General features: G+C 50.8%; 1 protein-coding gene across 1 annotated transcript in view; it reads left to right on the top strand.

Moving 5' to 3' along the window:
• ASXL2 (ASXL transcriptional regulator 2) overlaps positions 1 to 19,214 on the top strand; it is a 123,431-nt gene that overhangs the window by 89,569 nt on the left and 14,648 nt on the right. Inside the window, exons 5-6 of the mRNA XM_074895290.1 lie at positions 4,958 to 5,073; positions 12,588 to 12,714. Coding sequence (XP_074751391.1) covers positions 4,958 to 5,073; positions 12,588 to 12,714 — 243 coding nt within the window. The remainder of the gene's footprint in view (positions 1 to 4,957; positions 5,074 to 12,587; positions 12,715 to 19,214) is intronic.

The raw sequence follows: 19,214 nt of genomic DNA, 5'->3' as shown, positions 1-19,214 counted from the left end.
GTTGCCCTTCTCTGGCCACGCTCTCGATGTGTTTCTCATAGCCGTGCTGCCCGAGGCTGCGGCTGATCAGTGCATTCCTTCACCCAAGCAGAAAAGCCTCGGCATTACCCAGTAGAGACTCGACGAAGCAAAGACACGAGGCAGCGGCGTGATGAAACTCTAGAGTGTTACAGTTTCTGTTAGAAGGATCCCCAGGCTACACCCTGTGTTTAATATTTGCAGCAAGCTACTGCAGTTTTTCTAAACGAATGAAATTATCGTTAAACAAATCCAACTATTTCTCTTTGCTGCGGTTAGCACCATTTCTTTACAGATGTGTACAAGGGAATTGACTGACCGATGGTTTAGAGCTTGCAAGTCTCAAGAAAACCCAGTACCTTGTAAAACAGATCAGATCTTGCCAGACTGAAATTTCTAATTTAATTGACCTTTAACGTAATTAAAGTTCTGTTATAATTTCAGTTCTCGGAAGAAATGCCCTTGTGTCAGTGACATTTCATGTAAGAAGCCTGAAGTGTAAAGGAGTCTGTCCCACAGATCCCAGCTGTAAGTGGCTGCAGACGGATCCTCCGCCAGCATTTATCCCTGCAGCTGGAACATGGGACTGTATCGGATCCATCCTCAGGTTATCTAACAAGGCAGGGTTCGTGGGCTTTGGCTGACACATGTTCCACTTTACCTCATCGATTTTAATCTTAGAGAACTGTTAAAATTTCACCTGGCAAACTCCCCTCGCAGCCAAACCGCCACCAGGAAACGATGAAACCTCGGGAAGGAACCAGCTGCCGTGGCAGCTTCGGGCCAAGCCTGCGGGGTTGCGGGGTTTTCGCCGTCCCGGCTGTGGAGGGGGATATGTTGAATTGCTCCCCCGAGCCAGAACTCCCCAGTACCCCAGTGTTTTCTGTCCCTGCCCCTCAGTCACGTTTCTGTCCTTCCCGCTTGTTAGCAAGGGGATGTCTCCATCCCATCCCTCGTGTGCCCCTTGGGGTCAGGGGATTCTACTGAAACTCGTTTCTGTCGGGTACTGGCTCACAATCTTCCCTAATCTTTAGCTGGCTGAGGAAATCCTTACAGAAACACCGAGTATCTTAAAACCTGCTGCCTTACGGGACGCGCTGCTTCCTGTACCGATTTCTGCAGCTTTTCTCTGAAAGCCTCTTATAGGATTTAAGGGCGCCAAGAGGTCTCATTTCAGCTCCACATATTTTTCAAATTATAACAAAGCCTGAAGTGAAAACAGAACTGACTTTACTGAAATTCTGTTTAAACCAAAAGGAAACAAACTCAACCTTGTCAAACATCGTCCTTATGGGATTTTTCTACAGGTGCACGTCTTTGTGCTACACCTCGGCCTGGCTGCGTGCAGAGTTCTTGCAGGGATGTCACCTCTCCGAGAGCTCCGGGGTTCGACATAAGCGATGTGTTCTCAGGGCTTATCCTCCCAGCCATCCCCCGCGTCGCTTCGGGGGCGCGCAGCTGAGCTCAGGCAGCTGTGACTTGGCTTCCTTGGGTTCCCCTGCCTGTTCTGGAGAAGCTGTTGTGGTCGCAGCTGTCAGACCAACACAGCAGCCGTTGTGGCACCGAGGACACACAAAAAATCATCGTGCAGCTTTATTGTACCAGCTCCGGGGATGGGTTTGTCTTCCCAGGTGTGGGTTTTAGCCTGCGCTGCCGTTCCTGGTTTTAAAATACTCCTTTATTCACAGACAGCATCAAAATTAAAATGTGAATAGAATATGAGGCTGGAGGAGAGGAGCCTGTATTTGGCTCGGTGTTTCTATTTCACACAGAACTTGCAGTTTCAGCAGCGATAGGCTTCGAAGAGGATGTGGTTTATGTTCCTGCTATTCAAATGTCTCAAAACGAGAAACAGTCAATCTGTCGCTCTGCCTGGGTCTGAAATGTTAAACCCCACTTGTCTTTTCTTTGTCTTCACCAGCTAGGAGCGAGGATTAGTTCGAGAAGGGCGTTTGGCCAGCCGAGGGTTGTGTTTGCAGCAGCGGTGGCCTGGGCAGGCCCCTGGCTGGTGCAGGAGCGAGGCCGAAGGCTCTGCTGTGCCCGGGCGGGCCGGGGGATGACGGTGGCCCCGTGGCTGCCAGCACGGTGCTTCCCCCACAGGAGCCGCGTCCTTTCACTTCGTGTGCTTGGCTCACGGGCCTTCCTTTGGGAATAATATAAGCCAGCTCCATATCCCTGGTGGTTCTCCATGTTCTGAACCGGTTTTTTCGCTTTCCTGAGTCCCATCACATTCCGCCGGGGTGCGCTCGGCACCGCGCTGTGCAGGACAGTCAGCCTGGACACGCCGTCAGGATTTTACGTGTTTCATCTTTCCGTCCGCACACGCAGCAGCATCCTGCTGCCCGTTTCATTCACCTCCCGGCCGTAACGGATCCCTTTCCTGAGGCGACGCAGTTCACTCACATTACTACAGGTTCTATGAGTACCTTGGGCTTTTTGCTACAAAAATTTACTTACTCCTGTTTGGATGTTTTACTTGGTATTTTTGGTCTTTTGTTCTCTGGGTTATATCACGTGTCTTGTGAGGAGCAGCAGAGGGAACTGGGGGGGTTCAGTCTGGAGCAGAGGAGGCTGAGGGGAGACCTCCTGGCCCTCTGCAACTCCCTGCCAGGAGGGGGCAGAGAGGGGGGATGAGTCTCTGGAGCCAAGGCCCCAGCGCCAGGCCCCGAGGGAATGGCCTCAAGCTGCCCAGGGCAGGGTCAGGCTGGCTCTGAGGAAGGATTTCTGTGCAGAAGGGGCTGTTGGGCGTTGGAATGGGCTGCCCAGGGCAGGGGGGAGTCCCCGGGATCCCTGGAGGGGTTGAAGAGTCGGGCTGAGCCAGCGCTGAGGGGTCTGGGGGAGTTGGGAACGGTCAGGGGGAGGGTCGTGGTCGGGCTGGGGGAGCTGCAAGGGCTTTTCCAACCCAGATGATCCTGGGATTCTCTGGTATTTCTGTGAATTTCACACAATTCTCCCTGACTTTAAATATTTAATATTTTACCTTTTCCTGACTTCCAGTCTATCACTAAGCACTAAACTCCTCCCTGCTAAGTACGTGACCTTGCAGAATTTTTGCTGATTTCTCGCCCGATTACCATTTGATTCTGTTCTTTGCCTTCTGTCCCATCCAGCATCAGTTACGCCAGTTCTTTGTTTTTTAAACAATAGCCAAATAATTTTGAGAAGCCTTTTGTTGCAAATCTCTGGAAGGGTGAGTGAACTCTTAGCAACAGACTTTCTTTTCTTCCAGTTCTCTTTATCGATGCACTCAGAGAACTCTGGTGAGTTTGTGAGATCTGCTTTTCCTCTCCAGGTGCTGATCAGACTCTGATCTTCCCCAGCATCTTCTTCTCAAACTGCAGTTTCCACCGAATGGAGACACAAATGCAAGTTTACAAACATTCTTACTGCTCTTTCAAAGTACAGATATAACCTTCACTTTCCAGGTCTTAGCATAACATCAGGGTTCTTTTTTGCCTTTTAAGTGGTAATTCTGCTTGCTGTGTGACCGTGTCATCTTTTATTATGTGCATGTGTCATCTGCATTTGGTAATCTTCTCAGGGACTTTCAAATTACGGGTTTCTTACCACATCTTCTTATTGTTGTTGTTTTAAACGACAGTTCACAGTCTGATACCGCCTCACCTCTGTTCTGTGTGCCTTCCAAAAAACTTGCTCTTTTCATTTAATTTCCACGCCACGTGTGGGAATTCTAGTTTTTATAATTTGTTGTTTCAAATTCTACACATTTTATTGAAATGCTGCGTTCTGATGCTTACTGTTACTGTAGTGTTTTCGGGAGCTTCCCTCCTCTGGGAGTAGTGAGCGGGATCACACTTCATTAATGAAGAGCTGTTGTCATTATCTCTTAACTCCTTCCTGCTGCAGAAGGATACGAGCTTAGCCTTGTGCATTCTAGCACTAATCGCTTCAGGAAGCAATAATTTATTTAAACACTTTACATCTGAATCTGGTTTATGGTTGGGGTGACCACCCACCTCCCCGCGATCAAACATTCCTTTTACTCTTCGTTTGATTTCCTTGATCTTGCAGTGGGCATCACTGTACAAATTCACACGTAGGTACATATACAGACCACACGTTTGGTGAGTCAGGTGGTTTCTTTCTAACCACCTCTCTATATTTGCCAAGACAATAGAGGCAAAACCGTGATTACGAGAGACGGGGACCACATGGTTTCCCTCTCTGGCCACGTGTTGTCACCCACTGCTGCCAGAGCAGAGTGGTTTGGTATCCTGTGCCAACAGGAATATCTATATTAATACAGTATATTATCCCATCCCCAGTTTGTTTGGTTTAAAAGTCTAAATCACCTGAAAGTAGGAGCCTTCTGCTTTAGGACTCCATATGGCTCGGACTAGGTTTAAGCCTCTGGGCTCATCCACTGGGAATATGTGTTCATTTACTGGGATATCCTGTATATTCCCATATTTCTTTTTAGAAAGGAGCAAGTGATGTTCCACTTCCTTTGCATCTCATTTATCTTCCCGCTCCTGCGTGGGATTCAGATTTAATCTGATCAGAAACTGCCATCAATCAGGTGTCTGACTGCAGGTCGTTCCGGACAAAGACAACCGTTGCCTGGGTCTGTGTTTCCAGTTAGATTTGACTTGGCTAAACCGCTGTGAACCCGAAGCATTTCTCAAGCTGCAATGTTTTTTTTATAGCACCTGTTTGCAAGATTAATAAAGAGGTGGACAGGAGATGAAAAATCTGAAGTGGGTCATAGGAATTGCTGTTGGCTTTCAGAGGAAAGCAGCTGCCTTGGTGGTGGGGAGGAAATAGAAATGATTCTTCCTGCAAAAAGGAACATTTGCTGGAGGCGCAGTTTTCACGAGCCTCGTGAGATGATCTGAACTGGTGAGGACTGGCTAACGTGCTGCAGGGAAATGTATAAAGGTTGGATTACGTATCTCTAAATATTTTTCTTTTCTTGTAGTGTCATCTAGACTATCACAGACATCCTCTCCTCAGTCAGGCTGCCCGTCACCTTCCATCCAGGCAGGCAAAGTCATCTCCTCATCCCAGAAGCACAGCAAGAAGGCACTCAAACAGGTAAGCAGCCTGGTCTGGAACCTGGCCTGGGCATCCTCGCAGGCATTTTAGTCCTCTGGTAAACCTCAGTGAAACTGCACTCTGCAGGGAAGTTACTCAGGACTTCCTCGCTGCCTCATAGACAGGGCTGGGCTAAAACAGCTCTGCTCTTAAAGGTGGTTCAAAATATTGTGCTATTTAGTTATTTTTCTTTTTTCCCTAAATAAGTATCTGGACTTTTTTTTTTGGTTATTAGAGAATGGCTGTAAGGTGTTAGTTCTTTTCACCCAACCTTTTAATGAGTGTGCTTCGCTTTCTACAGACTGTTTTAGTAAACGGAAGGTGTTCTGGGGAAAAGAATTAAATCCACTGACCTCTCCCCCTAATGAGCAGCACGCTTTCCCTTCCAGGGAGTTCTGTGGGTGCAGCGTGTGTGTACCTGCGGAGGGAGGAAGGGGAAGGAGAGCTCACTGACTTTGCGTTGCGCCTCCGCGGGGTGTTAGGGGACAAAGAGGAGGACTGATTGTTTTCCAGGATTGGGCAATGTCTGTCGTGTAGACGGTGTTAATTGTGCGCACGCGGGGTGCAGCGGGTAGGTGTTTGCACTTCAAACGATTTCTTTCCCCTAATGAAAAATGCAAGATGAATTAGTCCCCTGAGTGCCTTATTTGCAGGTGTTTCCCCAACTGCGTTGTTTAGTTTTCCATGAGCCTTAGGAAGGAAATGCTTTATCAGGGTTAGATTTACTCCTTAGTAAAGTAAAAATCTGTGAGGAGTTATGCACCAAGTGTCAGAGGACACGCTAGTCCAGGGGTTACAGAAGCTTGTCACAGACAGATGAAGTCACGATGTGTTCCAGACAGGATTTACCTTTCCCAGCCTGTTTTGCTGAGTTTTTCCAGCCGAGAAGCAGCACTCGGGGTGGCATTCAGCTAACAGGGATGCCCTTGGCCTTGGGAGAAGGGTCTGCAGTGAGAGAAGGATCTAATTAGGGCGTATCATTGAGGAGAGTACGACAGGGGGAGATAAGACAGCTGGATAAACTGGAGCTCTGTTCCCAGCAAGAGAGAGCTGAGTTGATGTCAAAGTGAGACACCAGCTCTAGGGAATCTTCTCGCTTCTTTCTTTTCCCACTCAGCTGTTTCTCGACAGAAGCGTCCGTGTTACTGTGATGTCGTTTGCTGCCGACAGCCACAATAAAGAAGTAAGATTGTGTTGTCACTTCAGGCAGATTTTCTGAAGTTCAGAGTCAAGCTTCCACTTTCATTTGGATCCTCAGAAAATTGCTTCTCACTAATTCGTCAAGATATTAATCATACTCTTTGCTTTCCCTTCCTCATCCCTCTTCAAGCCTGGCTGGCAATCGTTTCTCTCCGACATCTGCAAAGGCTTTTCTCTTTTCGGAGGGTGATCAAACAGATTCGGGGTTTGTTGTGAGCAGCCCTCCTTCGCCTCTCGTGCTCAGCGGCTCCTCTTCATTCCCTCTGGTCTGCAGGTCCGTGTTCCACAGAATCACAGGTTGGAAGGGACATCTGGGCAAACCCACCCCCCATTCCAAACCAACACTGTTTCCAACCTGCACTCTGTCTACTTTTCTCCTCTCTTCCCAGCCTTTGCCCGTACCTGCCTAACAGTCTTCTCCTTTTCACCTCTGAATTCCCAGTGCTGCTGCTCCCACCAGCTGCCCCCCACCTTTATATTCATCCCCTGTCTCTGCTCTCTTCCTCTCCCACTCCCCACTTCCTTGCTCCAAGGTGTCTACCCGAGCATCCTCGTCCCACCGCTGCCTCTAAATAAGTATGTCAGAGCCGGTGAGTTCCAAAGTTTAGACGATATTCTCAGTTTCACTGTTCATCTCATTGGTTTGGGAAAAAAGAAAAGAAAAGAAAAGAAAAGAAAAGAAAAGAAAAGAAAAGAAAAGAAAAGAAAAGAAAAGAAAAGAAAAGAAAAGAAAAGAAAAGAAAAGAAAAGAAAAGAAAAGAAAAGAAAAGAAAAGAAAAGAAAAGAAAAGAAAAGAAAAGAAAAGAAAACCTGAAAGAGAAACAGGGAACCACCTGGAGGCCTTGATGTCTGCATAGCATACCCGTTTGTACTGAACACTCCTGCGGCTCTCTGCGGGGCAGAAAGCTGCTTCTGATGGTGGTCATCTTCCTCGGAGCAGCTCTCCTCCCTGAGCTCAGCTCCGGGGCACAGGAGCAGAAGTGTCAGTCTGTCACGTTGTAACTTCCCTTGCACGCACACAGGAAAAAGAAGGTGTTGCCAGAGAACAACAAAACCATTCTATCATTTAACTGTCTAAAGTTTGATCTAGCTTGGATCAGATTAAGAATATTGCATGCCTAATCCTCAATGCCTCAGTACGAGAGAGATCTGGAGGGGCTGGAGCGAGGGCAGAGGAGGGCAGCGAGGCTGGGGAAGGGCTGGAGAATCAATCCTGTGAGGAGGCAGGGCAGGAGCTGGGAGTGTTCAGTGTGAGGAGGAGGAGGCTGAGGGGAGCCCTCATCCCTCTCTGCAGCTCCTGCCAGGACATTGCAGAGAGGCTGGGGCTGGGCTCTGCTCCCAGGGGATCAGGGACAGGACAAGAGGGAACGGCTGGAAACTGCCCCAGGGGAGGCTCAGGCTGGGCAGGAGGAGAAAATGTTTCCCAGCAAGAGTGGTCCGAGAGTGGCACAGGCTGCCCAGGGAGGGGGCAGTCCCCATCCCTGGGGGGGGTTTCAGGGCCGTTGGGATGAGCTGTGGGGGATGTGGGGTAGGGGAGAACTTTGTAGAGTCGGGCTGAGGGTTGGACTCGCTGATCCCGAGGGGCTTTTCCAGCCTGAGTGACTCTGGGATTCTGTGAACCTTTGCTTAATTTTAGTTCCAGAGGAATTCTGCTGTTTGACCTAAATCACATCTTCCTCCTCTTCCTAAACATGGTTGTCACTGTGGTCAGAAAAGTTACAAAAAGTAGATTAAATGAGCAAATATAGGCAGCAGGAAGGAGACAGCAGTGTTCTGAGTAGTAGGAAAAACATAAGATACTGAGTGAAACAAGAATTAAGGAAAGCTTTTATCTTTTTAATTACGTCTGCAACCCAGATTATTTGCTAGCGTGTGCTTCAGAAGACAGCTGGCTGGATTCAGCCCTCCTGTCTTAAGTGCTAAGTAATTGTAATGGTGCTGGAGGGAAAAGAGAGCGGATTGCTGAGAACTTTTAACCCCGGAACACCACGCTCCTGCTGTACTGACAAGAAGTAACGGGTCCTTTAAGAAATAAAAATCAACATTTAGTTCATAAACACATCAGAGGTAAAACTGTAAAGTACAACCGATAGTATGGTGCACGCTGGTGTGCCACCACCACGCAGTTGTGGTCAAGGAGCAGGTGGCCACATTCTTTACAACCAGCTGGAGAAACCCCCGAGTTAGAGGTTGGCAATATCTGAATCTGAACTGGCAGAGAGATGTCAGTGCTGCTCATCCTGATGGAAAGATGAAACAGTCACAGGGGGAGAAACCCCCTTTGTTACAGTGAGAGTGTGCTGATGCAAAACCCACCACCTTGAGACTCTGAAATTTATAATCCAGATCCAGAAAGACAGGCGGGTTCTCGCCCATCGCCGTAAAATGCAGGTACTACCCTACTTCTTTCCTCCGATCCTCTCCAATCCCTGCCCTCATCTCATCCGTACCCACTACCATCAGAATTCACAGAAACCCAGACTGGGTGGGGTTGGAAGGGACTTCTGGGGTCCCTCTGCTCCAACCCCCCTGCTCAGGGGGGGTCACCCGGAGCTGGTTGCCCAGAGCCACGTCCAGGCGGTTTCTGAAGATCTCTGAGGAGGGAGAATCCACAACTTCTCTGTGCCAGCACCTGCTCACCCTCGTAGAAAAAGTGTATTTCCTATTAGGGTGGAATTTCTGATTTTGTGCCGGTGGCACCGCTGGCAGAGCCGGGCTCCCTCTCCGCTCCCTCCCTGCGGGTGTTTGCAGACACGGAGTCACCCCCTGAGCCTCCCCTGCTCCGGGCTGAGCAGCCCCAGGTCCCTCAGCCTCTCCCCACAGCAGAGATGCCCCCGTCCTTCAGCGCCTCGGGGCCCCTCGCTGGGCTCTCTCCAGTCTGTCCCTGTGCCCCGGCACTGGGGAGCGCTGGGCCCGGCCCTGCCGCGGTGGGAGCAGAGGCCGAGCCCCATCCCCTCCCTCGCTCCAGATCTCACCGCGGGGTTTTTAGCAGTCACAGCCCCTGTTCTGATCGGGTGTGTACCGTTGGCTTTCCTCTTTATCCATTATACTTTTGTTGCTGCATACGTGGGACGAGTAAGGCCAGGGACTGGGTGGGGCTACACCCTACAAAAGCTTTCTGGTGGGTGAATAGTGGCTTTGTCAACTTTTTTGTGAGGAAGGGAGCGGTACAATACAGATTCTTCTCCGGTCAGTGCATCCTCTGGGGGGTTTTAACATCATTATCAGAGCCCGTGGGCAGGTGCAGAGCAAGGGGTGGGTGCGTAGGAGCAGCTCCTGGTCCTGCTTGTCATCCCCAGTGGAGCTGACAGCCAGGAGCTGTCGGGTTTTTGTTTAAATGACAGTTGAAGGAGGTGCTGATGGTACTGGACGGCGCCATTTTGAATTCCGCTCTTTTTCAACTCTTCTGTAGAGTCAAGTGGTGGTTTCCGCCCTCGACAGCGAGGGGGGGGTTACCTCAGAGCTGCCCTTTGTGCAAACGCACCTGTGCCCTGAGGAACATCTGCCCTCTCACTCGGCGAAGACAAAGGACAGCTGAAAGGCAAACAAAAAGGAAAATAAGAAATAACGAGCCCCAGCGCGGGCACGGGGGGAGCGTCCGCGCAGGCTGGGGCAGAGGAGAGTCGGGCTGGTGCTGGCTGAGGGGTTTGTCACGCTCCAGCCCTCGGAGGGAGCAGGGCCTCTGCACCTTCCAGAAGGTTCTGCGGCCGTGGTGCCTAGAACCTGCCGCCTGATTGGTGGGTGCGGGGTAGTTAGTGCTTTCCTGATTGGCTGGTTCCTGATGGGTGGTGGGATGGCAGAGTGGGGGCCTTGTGTGGCTGGAGCTGAGGGGAGCTGGGCCTGATATGGGGTGTTGCGGGGAGCTGGGAGCCTGTTGCAGGGTGTTGTGGGGAGCTCTGCCTGTTGCAGGGTGTTGTGGGGAGCTGGGAGCCTGTTGCAGGGTGTTGTGGGGGAGCTCTGCCTGTTGCAGGGTGTTGTGGGGGAGCTCTGCCTGTTGCAGGGTGTTGTGGGGGAGCTCTGCCTGTTGCAGGGTGTTGTGGGGAGCTGGGAGCCTGTTGCAGGGTGTTGTGGGGAGCTCTGCCTGTTGCAGGGTGTTGTGGGGGAGCTCTGCCTGTTGCAGGGTGTTGTGGGGAGCTGGGAGCCTGTTGCAGGGTGTTGTGGGGGAGGTCTGCCTGTTGCAGGGTGTTGTGGGGAGCTGGGAGCCTGTTGCAGGGTGTTGTGGGGAGCTCTGCCTGTTGCAGGGTGTTGTGGGGAGCTGGGAGCCTGTTACTGGGTGTTGTTTGGGAGCTCTGCCTGTTGCAGGGTGTTGTGGGGGAGCTCTGCCTGCTACAGGGTGTTGTGGGGGAGGTCTGCATGGTGTGGGGTGTTACAGGGAGCTGGGCCTGCTGTAGGGTGTTACGGGGGAGCTGGGAGCCTCCCCACCCCCCCGTACCTACAAGGAGGTGATGGAGGAGACGGCGCCAGGCTCGTCACAGCACAGCGACGGAGGTGGAACGATGAGGAACAACGGGTGTAAGGAGAAGCAGGACACGAGGCAAAGCTTTTCCCCACGGGGGGAGTCCAGCGGTGGGGGGCCCAGAGAGGTTCTGTCACCTCCGAGCTTGGAGGTTTCCAAGAGCCGCCTGGCCAGAGCCCGAGCGCCCTGGGGGAGGCCGAGCTGCCCCTGCTCCGCGCTGGGGGGGGCTGGGGACCTCCCGGGTCCCTTTCGGCCTGAATTGTTGTACGATTATGACAGGACTCAATATAAATTTAGATTTATCAACAGAACCGCCAAACGTTTATAACAGAGCCCATAAGTGCGAAGCTGACGCGGAATTGAAGAAGAGGTGCCTCATGAATCATTGTTCCCTCCTCTTCCCACCGCGGCCGTGGGCGCCTCGGGCGCCGCGGGACCCAGAACCGAGGTGACACCACGAACAAAAGCAGATTGTTCTACCTAAGCTGAGAAAAATGCAGCAAGGAGATGGCGTGTGGAATAGGAGATGAACTGAATATACAAAACCGTAAATATTGGAAGTGATTTCCGTAATGGAAGCGTGGGAGTCACACATCCCCCTGAACTAGTGATCTGCGTAGTCCGGTACTTCTGGCGTTCACCTTTGCCTGTGGTTCATCTTCAAACCAACGAATAACTTGTAGAAGCTTCCTTGAATCTGTTTATGGATTTTTTTGTGACTCATATGAATGCCAGGTCTCTCTTTTTATTTCTCCTTTTAAAAAAAACTTTTGACCTCAATAATGGGAGGTTAATTGTGCATTGCAGAGGATACTTCCTCCTACTGATTTTCAATTTTGCTGTTTCAGTTTGGCTGAATGGTTTTTTCAACCTGTGGGAGAAGCGGCTAAATAGGAACTATTTAATAAATAGGAAAATGGGAACTGAACGTGTCTGCGCCTTGTCCGTACCCTTTTGTTGTCCCTCTCCTCATTTGTGTGTTTACAGACTGAAAGTCAGGCTGTCTTCTGTTTTCCTCATGTGACAGATTCTGCAGGTCCCTGCGTATTTTTATTCTCTCTCCTAGTTCCAACTGTATTAGTTGTTATTATTATCTAGGACAGTGATGATCTCTAGTTAGCAGGCTCACTCAGTTTTATTTATGCAACACAACATTTCTGGTTACTTCCTATTTCAAAATTCCACAGTATACTTGATCTGTCGTAATTTATTCTGCTGTTAACTTCATTTGGGTTTGGATTTCATTTTTTGAAAACGGACACTTTGGTTTGGGTAAATGCTGCAGTTTAACCAGATCCCTTCTTACTTCCTTGTCTTAGTCATTTGTGCCTTTTTAGCCCGTGTTTTGGTCACCTTAACAGTCTGAAACAAAGGGCTTTATTTTGTTCCCTTCAGTGTTTTAATCCTTGTTACTCTCCTAATGAAGAAAGTCTTTCCTAAAGGGTCATGTCTCTGTTGAAGGTTTTTAGTAAGCTGCTACTTGCAAGGAGACGGAAATGAATTGCGTTATGGTGCTTTTACTTTGAAGTTATTTATATAATTACTTCTTGAACCAACTCCAGATTCGGAATCCTTTCTCTTTGCGTTCTCTGGAGATCATTTTTCATGGAACAACACAACTTAAGATGTTCTGCAAACATTATCTTTTTGCTTTAGCTGCAAGGTAAGGAATCTGGCTACTCGCAGCGTATTTGAACACGCAAACTGAAGGCCTTTCAGAACTCGTTTCGAACTTTTGATGTAGACTCCGAACGCAACTGTCGGTCGCTGTGAAACAAGTGGTTTGTGCCGAGTACCAAATCTCTTAAGAATTATTTTGAATTTCTCTTTGGTCATGTTCTTCTGTCCTCTTCCCCAGGCCTTGAAGCAGCAGCAGCAGAAGCAGCAGCAGCAGCAATGCAGAGCAGGCATGCCCGTGTCGTCGAGCCAGCACGCCCTGCTGAAGGCCGTCAAGGCAGCCGGCGACTCCGCACCTGCCAAACCGGGTACGTGGCGGAGACGCTCCTCTGCGCTCGTTTAACTTCCCTTTTATCCCTCTTGGGGGTCGAGAGAAGGAAGTGCTCTTTTCATGTGGCGCTCTTTTTGTTTCGGAATCAGCCTAGCTTCTGTTTTCCTGGCTTTGATTTTATTAGGAATGCATTCAGTTAAGAGTAGTCTGGCTGTGCTGGTGTCTGGTTAAAAAGCTGCTCTCTGTGCTAAACATCTTCCCCTACAGCTGCCCGGACGCAGTGCTCAGGTACTTCTCATGGCTAAGCAGATTAGGTGGGGTTTCTCTTATTATTTTTTTTTTCCCAAGTGGCTTCTCACCCTGTAGCATGGCTTTCATGTCTCCTTCCAAAGATCTGAAGAGTCTCCAGGAGGTTTCCACGTTAGAAATCAGCGAGATCACCACTCTGCTCCCGCTGGTTCAGCAGTGCGTTAGCTCCCTTAGCCCCAGCAGCCTTTCACTAGTTATCACCAGTTCCTGGTAGTTCCTTCAAACCAAACCAACCGCCTTTGGCCTGGTGAGCAGCGCTGCCGACAGCCCGCACAGGGAGGGGTGCTCAGAGCAGGGTGAGCTCCAGAGCAAGGGGCTCTGTCTTTGCATTTCTTGGCCTGGATGGGATTTTGTTCAGTGGATTTGCCTAAATCACAAAGCAGACTTTGTGACAACCCCCACGCTGTGAAAACTACTCGATTTTGTTTGGTTTGAGCCCGGCTCTTCATACTTTTCATTTGATTTCTTTCTAATTGTCGAACGGGCGATGAACAACTATCATTTGTTCGACAATTTTGCCACTTACGACTTCTGTAGACATCTCTTTTTTTCAGTCTCAAGAGTCCTACTGTATTTCCTCATTCCTCACATGGAAAGCCACGTGCTTTTTGCAATAGAGAGTGAAAACCACACCCGGTGTTCCGGGTGCAGGATGCATTCTGAATTTGTGTAGCATCACTTTGGTACTCTGTATTTTGTTCATCTTTTCTTAACAATCCCTAGTATTCAATTTGCTGGGTTTGGACCCCTCCAAGAGTGGGGATTTTCCTAGAACTGCTGAGATTGAGACTCTTTCCTGAGTTGTTATCTTCTATCTAGGGGCCCAGCGATATGCCTGTGAGGTTAGGGGAGTTCTTTTTGTACATCACTTCACGTTTCTGTACAGTGATCATATCTGTTCTTTTATCAGTCAGCCATTCCTTGGCATGAAGTCCTGCAGCTGTAATGGTGAGGGGAGGGTGTTGGGACCTAAGAAATAAAGAGAATTTAAGTGCCCAGGGTTGGTCTCTGTGGTGTGGAGCAGGGAGAGGCAGGGTGGGATCAGCAGCCTCATGTGTGAGAGGAGAAGAGGGCTTTTTGAGGCTGAGATCCCTTCCAAAAGCAACGATCTCCTCCTCTGCTTCACAGTCCTGTGGATTCTGATCCTGCTTCACCAGCTGCACCGCGGGCACCGTCCTGTCTGCTTGAGCTGTGTGTGCCCTTGATCCCCCTCCGCTGTGCTAATCATCACGGGTCGGGTGCTGCGCTCGCTCAAACCCAGACACTTCTGTGAGAGAGAGGGGCTGGAGCGAGGGCAGAGGAGGGCAGCGAGGCTGGGGAAGGGCTGGAGAATCAATCCTGTGAGGAGGCAGGGCAGGAGCTGGGAGTGTTCAGGGTGAGGAGGAGGAGGCTGAGGGGAGCCCTCATCCCTCTCTGCAGCTCCTGCCAGGACATTGCAGAGAGGCTGGGGCTGGGCTCTGCTCCCAGGGGATCAGGGACAGGACAAGAGGGAACGGCTGGAAACTGCCCCAGGGGAGGCTCAGGCTGGGCAGGAGGAGAAAATGTTTCCCAGCAAGAGTGGTCCGAGAGTGGCACAGGCTGCCCAGGGAGGGGGCAGTCCCCATCCCTGGGGGGGTTTCAGGGCCGTTGGGATGAGCTGTGGGGGATGTGGGGTAGGGGAGAACTTTGTAGAGTCGGGCTGAGGGTTGGACTCGCTGATCCCGAGGGGCTTTTCCAGCCTGAGTGACTCTGGGGTTCTGAGATGGAAATCCCTCCCACCCCTCAGTAATTACCCTCTTTTTCCATCCTTCACCCTTGATTTTCCTGGCTGGTCCTGATTCATCTCAGCAAGATGATGATCATGAAAACGTAATTGTCGAGGAAGACGCAGCGAGAACGCTCACGGGGAAAGACTTGTGTCCAGGCACAGAGGGAGTGGCTGAGACTGGCAGATGTGAAGCTTGCCTGAAAAAAGGGGGAGGAGGCAAACCAGTTCACAACAATACTAATCTCCACTCCCAAATCCTAAATTGTTTTCAGTCTTTTTAAAAATGCCTTGTTGGTAAAGCCTGGTAACACAGGTAATACCAAGCAGTTGGTTACCTTGGAGAGCAAAGGTGTGTCCCCCTCCTTCTTACAGCATCTCTTTCCAGTCCCACAACTCCTTCCCTTCCAACCAGTCCCTCAGCCAGCAAGGGTGTGCTTAGAGCAAGAAACAACTGCCCGTGGAGGGAGAGAAGCTGCATCTCTGCTCCCGAGTCAGTCCTTGCCGACGTACTGGGCACAGCGCCTGGCACTCAGTCAGTGCCAGCCCCGCCTGGGCCAGGCGGGAGGCGCAGGGGTGGCACCACGGGCAGCTTGGGCCAGATCCTGGGGCCAGGGGAACGTCCCCGTCACCGTTCAGTTACTGGGGTAGAAGTAGCCAGAGAGGATTATCCAATGGCAGTAAGACAATATGAGCATGGAGAACATTCTGCTCTTGTGTATTCTTGGTGTCATTACGTGACTGTTTAGCTGAAATTCACTGGTCAGGTTAAGAAATTTCCTAGAGCCGTCAGAAGCTGAGCCTAGGAGTACCCTGAGAGCTCTTCTAGTCCCCGTCCTTCCTCAGGGTGGGATCTGTGATGTGTTCCCATCGGCTGCTTTCTTCAGTCTGTTCTGAGAGATGCCAAAACTCCCAGCAAGTCGTGTGCCCTTCCTGCTTTCTGAACTTTATCCTTAAAATGTTTTTCTTAGCCTCTAATCAGAATCTTTCCTTGCATCCTTGGGTTTAAACCCAAGGTTTCCTGTCCTATCCACCGGGGACACAGAGTGCAGGTTATTTGGTTTCTTCCCTGACACCTTTTGCACAACTGGAGTTGTTTCCTCATCTCATGCTGATCTTCTCCAGGACAAAATTCTGTCTGTGTTTTAGTGTGTTTGTTTATTCTCCCTTTCCAACTATCTCTGAACAAATCCAAACCAAAACTAGACCAGTCTGTCCTGGCTCGCTGGTTATATGCTGCTGGAACGTTTCTTGTAACATCTGTTCAGGCATATGCAAGGTTGTGGCTGCGCACCATATATCCAGTTGAGGGGAACAGGCCTATTGATCAGCTGTACTTCATGCATCATTTAATAGCAGAGAAAGTATCTAACAGCTGATGAGGTCGCCTCTGGTTCCCAGGAAGCTTTGTAGTTCAGACCCTTTCAAAAAGGTTAAGGGGAAAAAGGTTTCTATCATCTTGCTTGTTTGAAATTCTCTCCTAAGCTGTGCTTGTGCCCCTTACACCTGAGCTGAGAAGGAAGCCAGAATTAATCCAGTGGACAATCACACATTTCCCGTGACGACATTAAGAAAATGCAGTGGCAGGTGTATAAAGGCTTTGGCACGAAATGACAGTTTAAAGCCTTTTGCAGTTTCTCTGCTAATTAGGATTAAACCCGCTGGGTTCATTAGCACAGCAGGCAGATACTCCTGGAGGATCCCACCTCCTGGGCGCCCTGCCCCGGGGGAGTTGGGTCTGTACTTGGGGAAGTGGGAACAGAGGAGACCTGAGAGGGACTGCCAGAGGTGGGACATTCCCCCGGATTGCTAGCTAAGGTAATTATTAAAATAGACCAATGGAGTAAGTAATCCAGATTGATGTTACTGAGAGGACTTGTTGTTTGGCGTTGTCATGTTTTGTGATTGCAGCGAGGCTTTTCCCTTCCCTGCCTGCAGCCAGGACCCTGCTGCTGGCCGCCTGTCTCTGGCCCTTCCCAGGCTCTGTCCCAGCCCTCCGGGCCGGGAGGTCACGGCGTAGCGGTTTCTCTCCTTATTTTCCTTTCACTCTTCCCAAGCTATTGCCACACCCGCTTTAATCATGGGTGAACTATTTTCTTCCAGCATCTCTATTTAATTTTTTGTGACTGTTTTTCTCTCTCCAACTTTCCTGTATTTTGCTGCTACATTGCAGTTGCAAAGTGTGGTGTATCGATTTACCCGGCCTTTGTACTGCTGCTCTGAAAGGGCGTTGGAGTCACAGGATCGTTGACGTTGGCAGGAACCTCAGAATTTATATTGAGTCCTGTCATAATCGTACAACAATTCAGGCCGAAAGGGACCCGGGAGGTCCCCAGCCCCCCCCAGCGCGGAGCAGGGGCAGCTCGGCCTCCCCCAGGGCGCTCGGGCTCTGGCCAGGCGGCTCTTGGAAACCTCCAAGCTCGGAGGTGACAGAACCTCTCTGGGCCCCCCACCGCTGGACTCCCCCCGTGGGGAAAAGCTTTGCCTTCTCTCCTGCCTGACTCGTGCCCGTTTCCTCTCGTCCTCCTGCCCTGCGCCTCTGGGACCAGCCTGGCTCTGGCTTCTGGCAGGAGCAGGGTGGTGACTCCCAGGTGTCCCTCAACCTTCTTCCTTCTCCAGCCTGAGACGCCGCAGCCCTCGGCCTCTCCTCCCCGGGCGGGCGCTGCCGTCCCCCGGGCACCTGGGGGCCCTCAGCTGCGCCCGCTCCCGGGCTTCGATGTCTTCCTCGTGTCAGAGGCCCCGGGAGGGGACACGGAGTCGAGGTGTGGGCTGAGGAGAGCTGAGCAGGGAGGGGTGATCGCTCCCCTCCACCTGCTGTGTCCCCCCAGCCCAGGATGCTGCTGTTGTGTCTGCCAGGGCCCCCACGTCCCCTCCAGCAGCACCATCCCCAGCCCATGGCACTGCCAAAGCCTGCAGCATTTCCCCTGGTCAGGTCCCCGTATCTCCTTTGTGTGAGCAGAAATGTGCTCCAAGAGGAGTCGCTTCGTGATTTTCCCAGGGAGGAAAGTGAGGCTGACCAGTCTGTATTTTCCCAGGTTGCCCTTAGGGCCCTTTCTGAACATTTGCCTTTCTTAGTTGTGGGGAATCTGCCACGATCTTCATTCTTCTTCAAAGGTGGTAGCAAGAGGCCCTTGTGAGGACACTGCTGGGCTCCCCCAGGACCTCTGGATTCCACTCGTGTTGTCCCACGAGTTCCTAAGGGTAGAGACAACCTTCTCGACTCCTCTTCTTGCCTGGCTTTCCTGAGGAGCTGCTCTGTCTCTCCAGCCGTGTGAGCTCTCCTTTGTGAGGGAGACTGTGAGGGACAGAAAGAAGTTAAGGATCAAACTCATCTCGCGTAGCCTCAGGAAAGCCACATCCCTCAGCTTTTGCTGCGGCCTTACTCGACCCATTCCGGCTGAGAACAGCCTGTTTGTGCCGTAGAAGCCTTCGGGTGTTGCTGCAGTGTGAGTGGCATTCGTACACTTTTCACCAGCAGCCGCGGGGTCCTTTTTGCCCCTCCTGTCCACCTGACAGTACCCAGAAATAGCTGCCAGCCGGGACGGGGGGGGTCAGCATACAGCAGAGGGGGCAGAATTCTGCAGGGGAGCAACACACGGGTCCCACAGTTTCAGGGATGTATTGAGTCGGGAGTGGAACAGCTGGTGTAAGGAAGAGAAGGAAGGGGAGAGGAACCAGGCAGAGAGGCAGATGGGAACGAAGCTGGCACGGACTGGGCGAAGGAACTGATTAGTGCCAGTGTTCCTTTAGTTTGTGACCTAATCATGTGTGTTGTGGAGTTTCTCTTTCGAGGGGTGGGACTTGGGTACTTTTCCATACTTGAGTGAGTCCTGCTAGTGCCCATAAACCTAGAGGGTGTTGGGAAGACCAGCTCTTGTTCTTAATTCAGCTCATTTGGAAGAGGAGGGAAAGGAGGGCAGGGAGAATCTGGGAAAGAAACTCTTCCCACCGGCAGAAAAACTACTGCTGCACAAAAGAGAATGTGGGTGGCAGTGGTGTGTAAGGAGAAATCATAGTGGTGAAATCTGTCTAGTTTGGCTAAGTAGTGACTTCGGAGGAGGACATGAAAATATCTCCTGAGTATTTGAAAGAGGAGGAGGAATTACTGAGGGTGGTCTAAAAGAACAAAAGCTACAGTAGTAGTAGGTTAAAATTTAGAAAGTACACACGAAGTATGAAGAGATTCTTCCTGACAGTAACAGCAGCTAAAACTGCCTCTGAGAGGAAGTTTTTAACAAGGTGGTTACTGGGTTGGCTATAGATGGGAAATAAGATGGGACTGGCTGGGAAGTGCCCCCCAGCCATAAATGAAATGGCTCTGGGAGAGCCACAGAGGGGTCTTCTACTCTCAGTAGGTGCTGCAAGAACAAAGGACTGTAAGTATCCCAGAAGTGCTTGGCCCAGAGCTGCTAGGATTAGGTACCCGAGTCAAAGAATCTTCATTTCAGTCCAACCAGATGTCTCATGTAATATTTCTTTGTACA

This window comes from Athene noctua, chromosome 1 (assembly GCF_965140245.1).
Source record: "Athene noctua chromosome 1, bAthNoc1.hap1.1, whole genome shotgun sequence".
Classification (NCBI taxonomy): domain Eukaryota; kingdom Metazoa; phylum Chordata; class Aves; order Strigiformes; family Strigidae; genus Athene; species Athene noctua.
The sequence above is the reverse complement of the archived record's forward strand: the minus strand, read 5'-3'. Positions and strand labels throughout refer to the sequence as shown.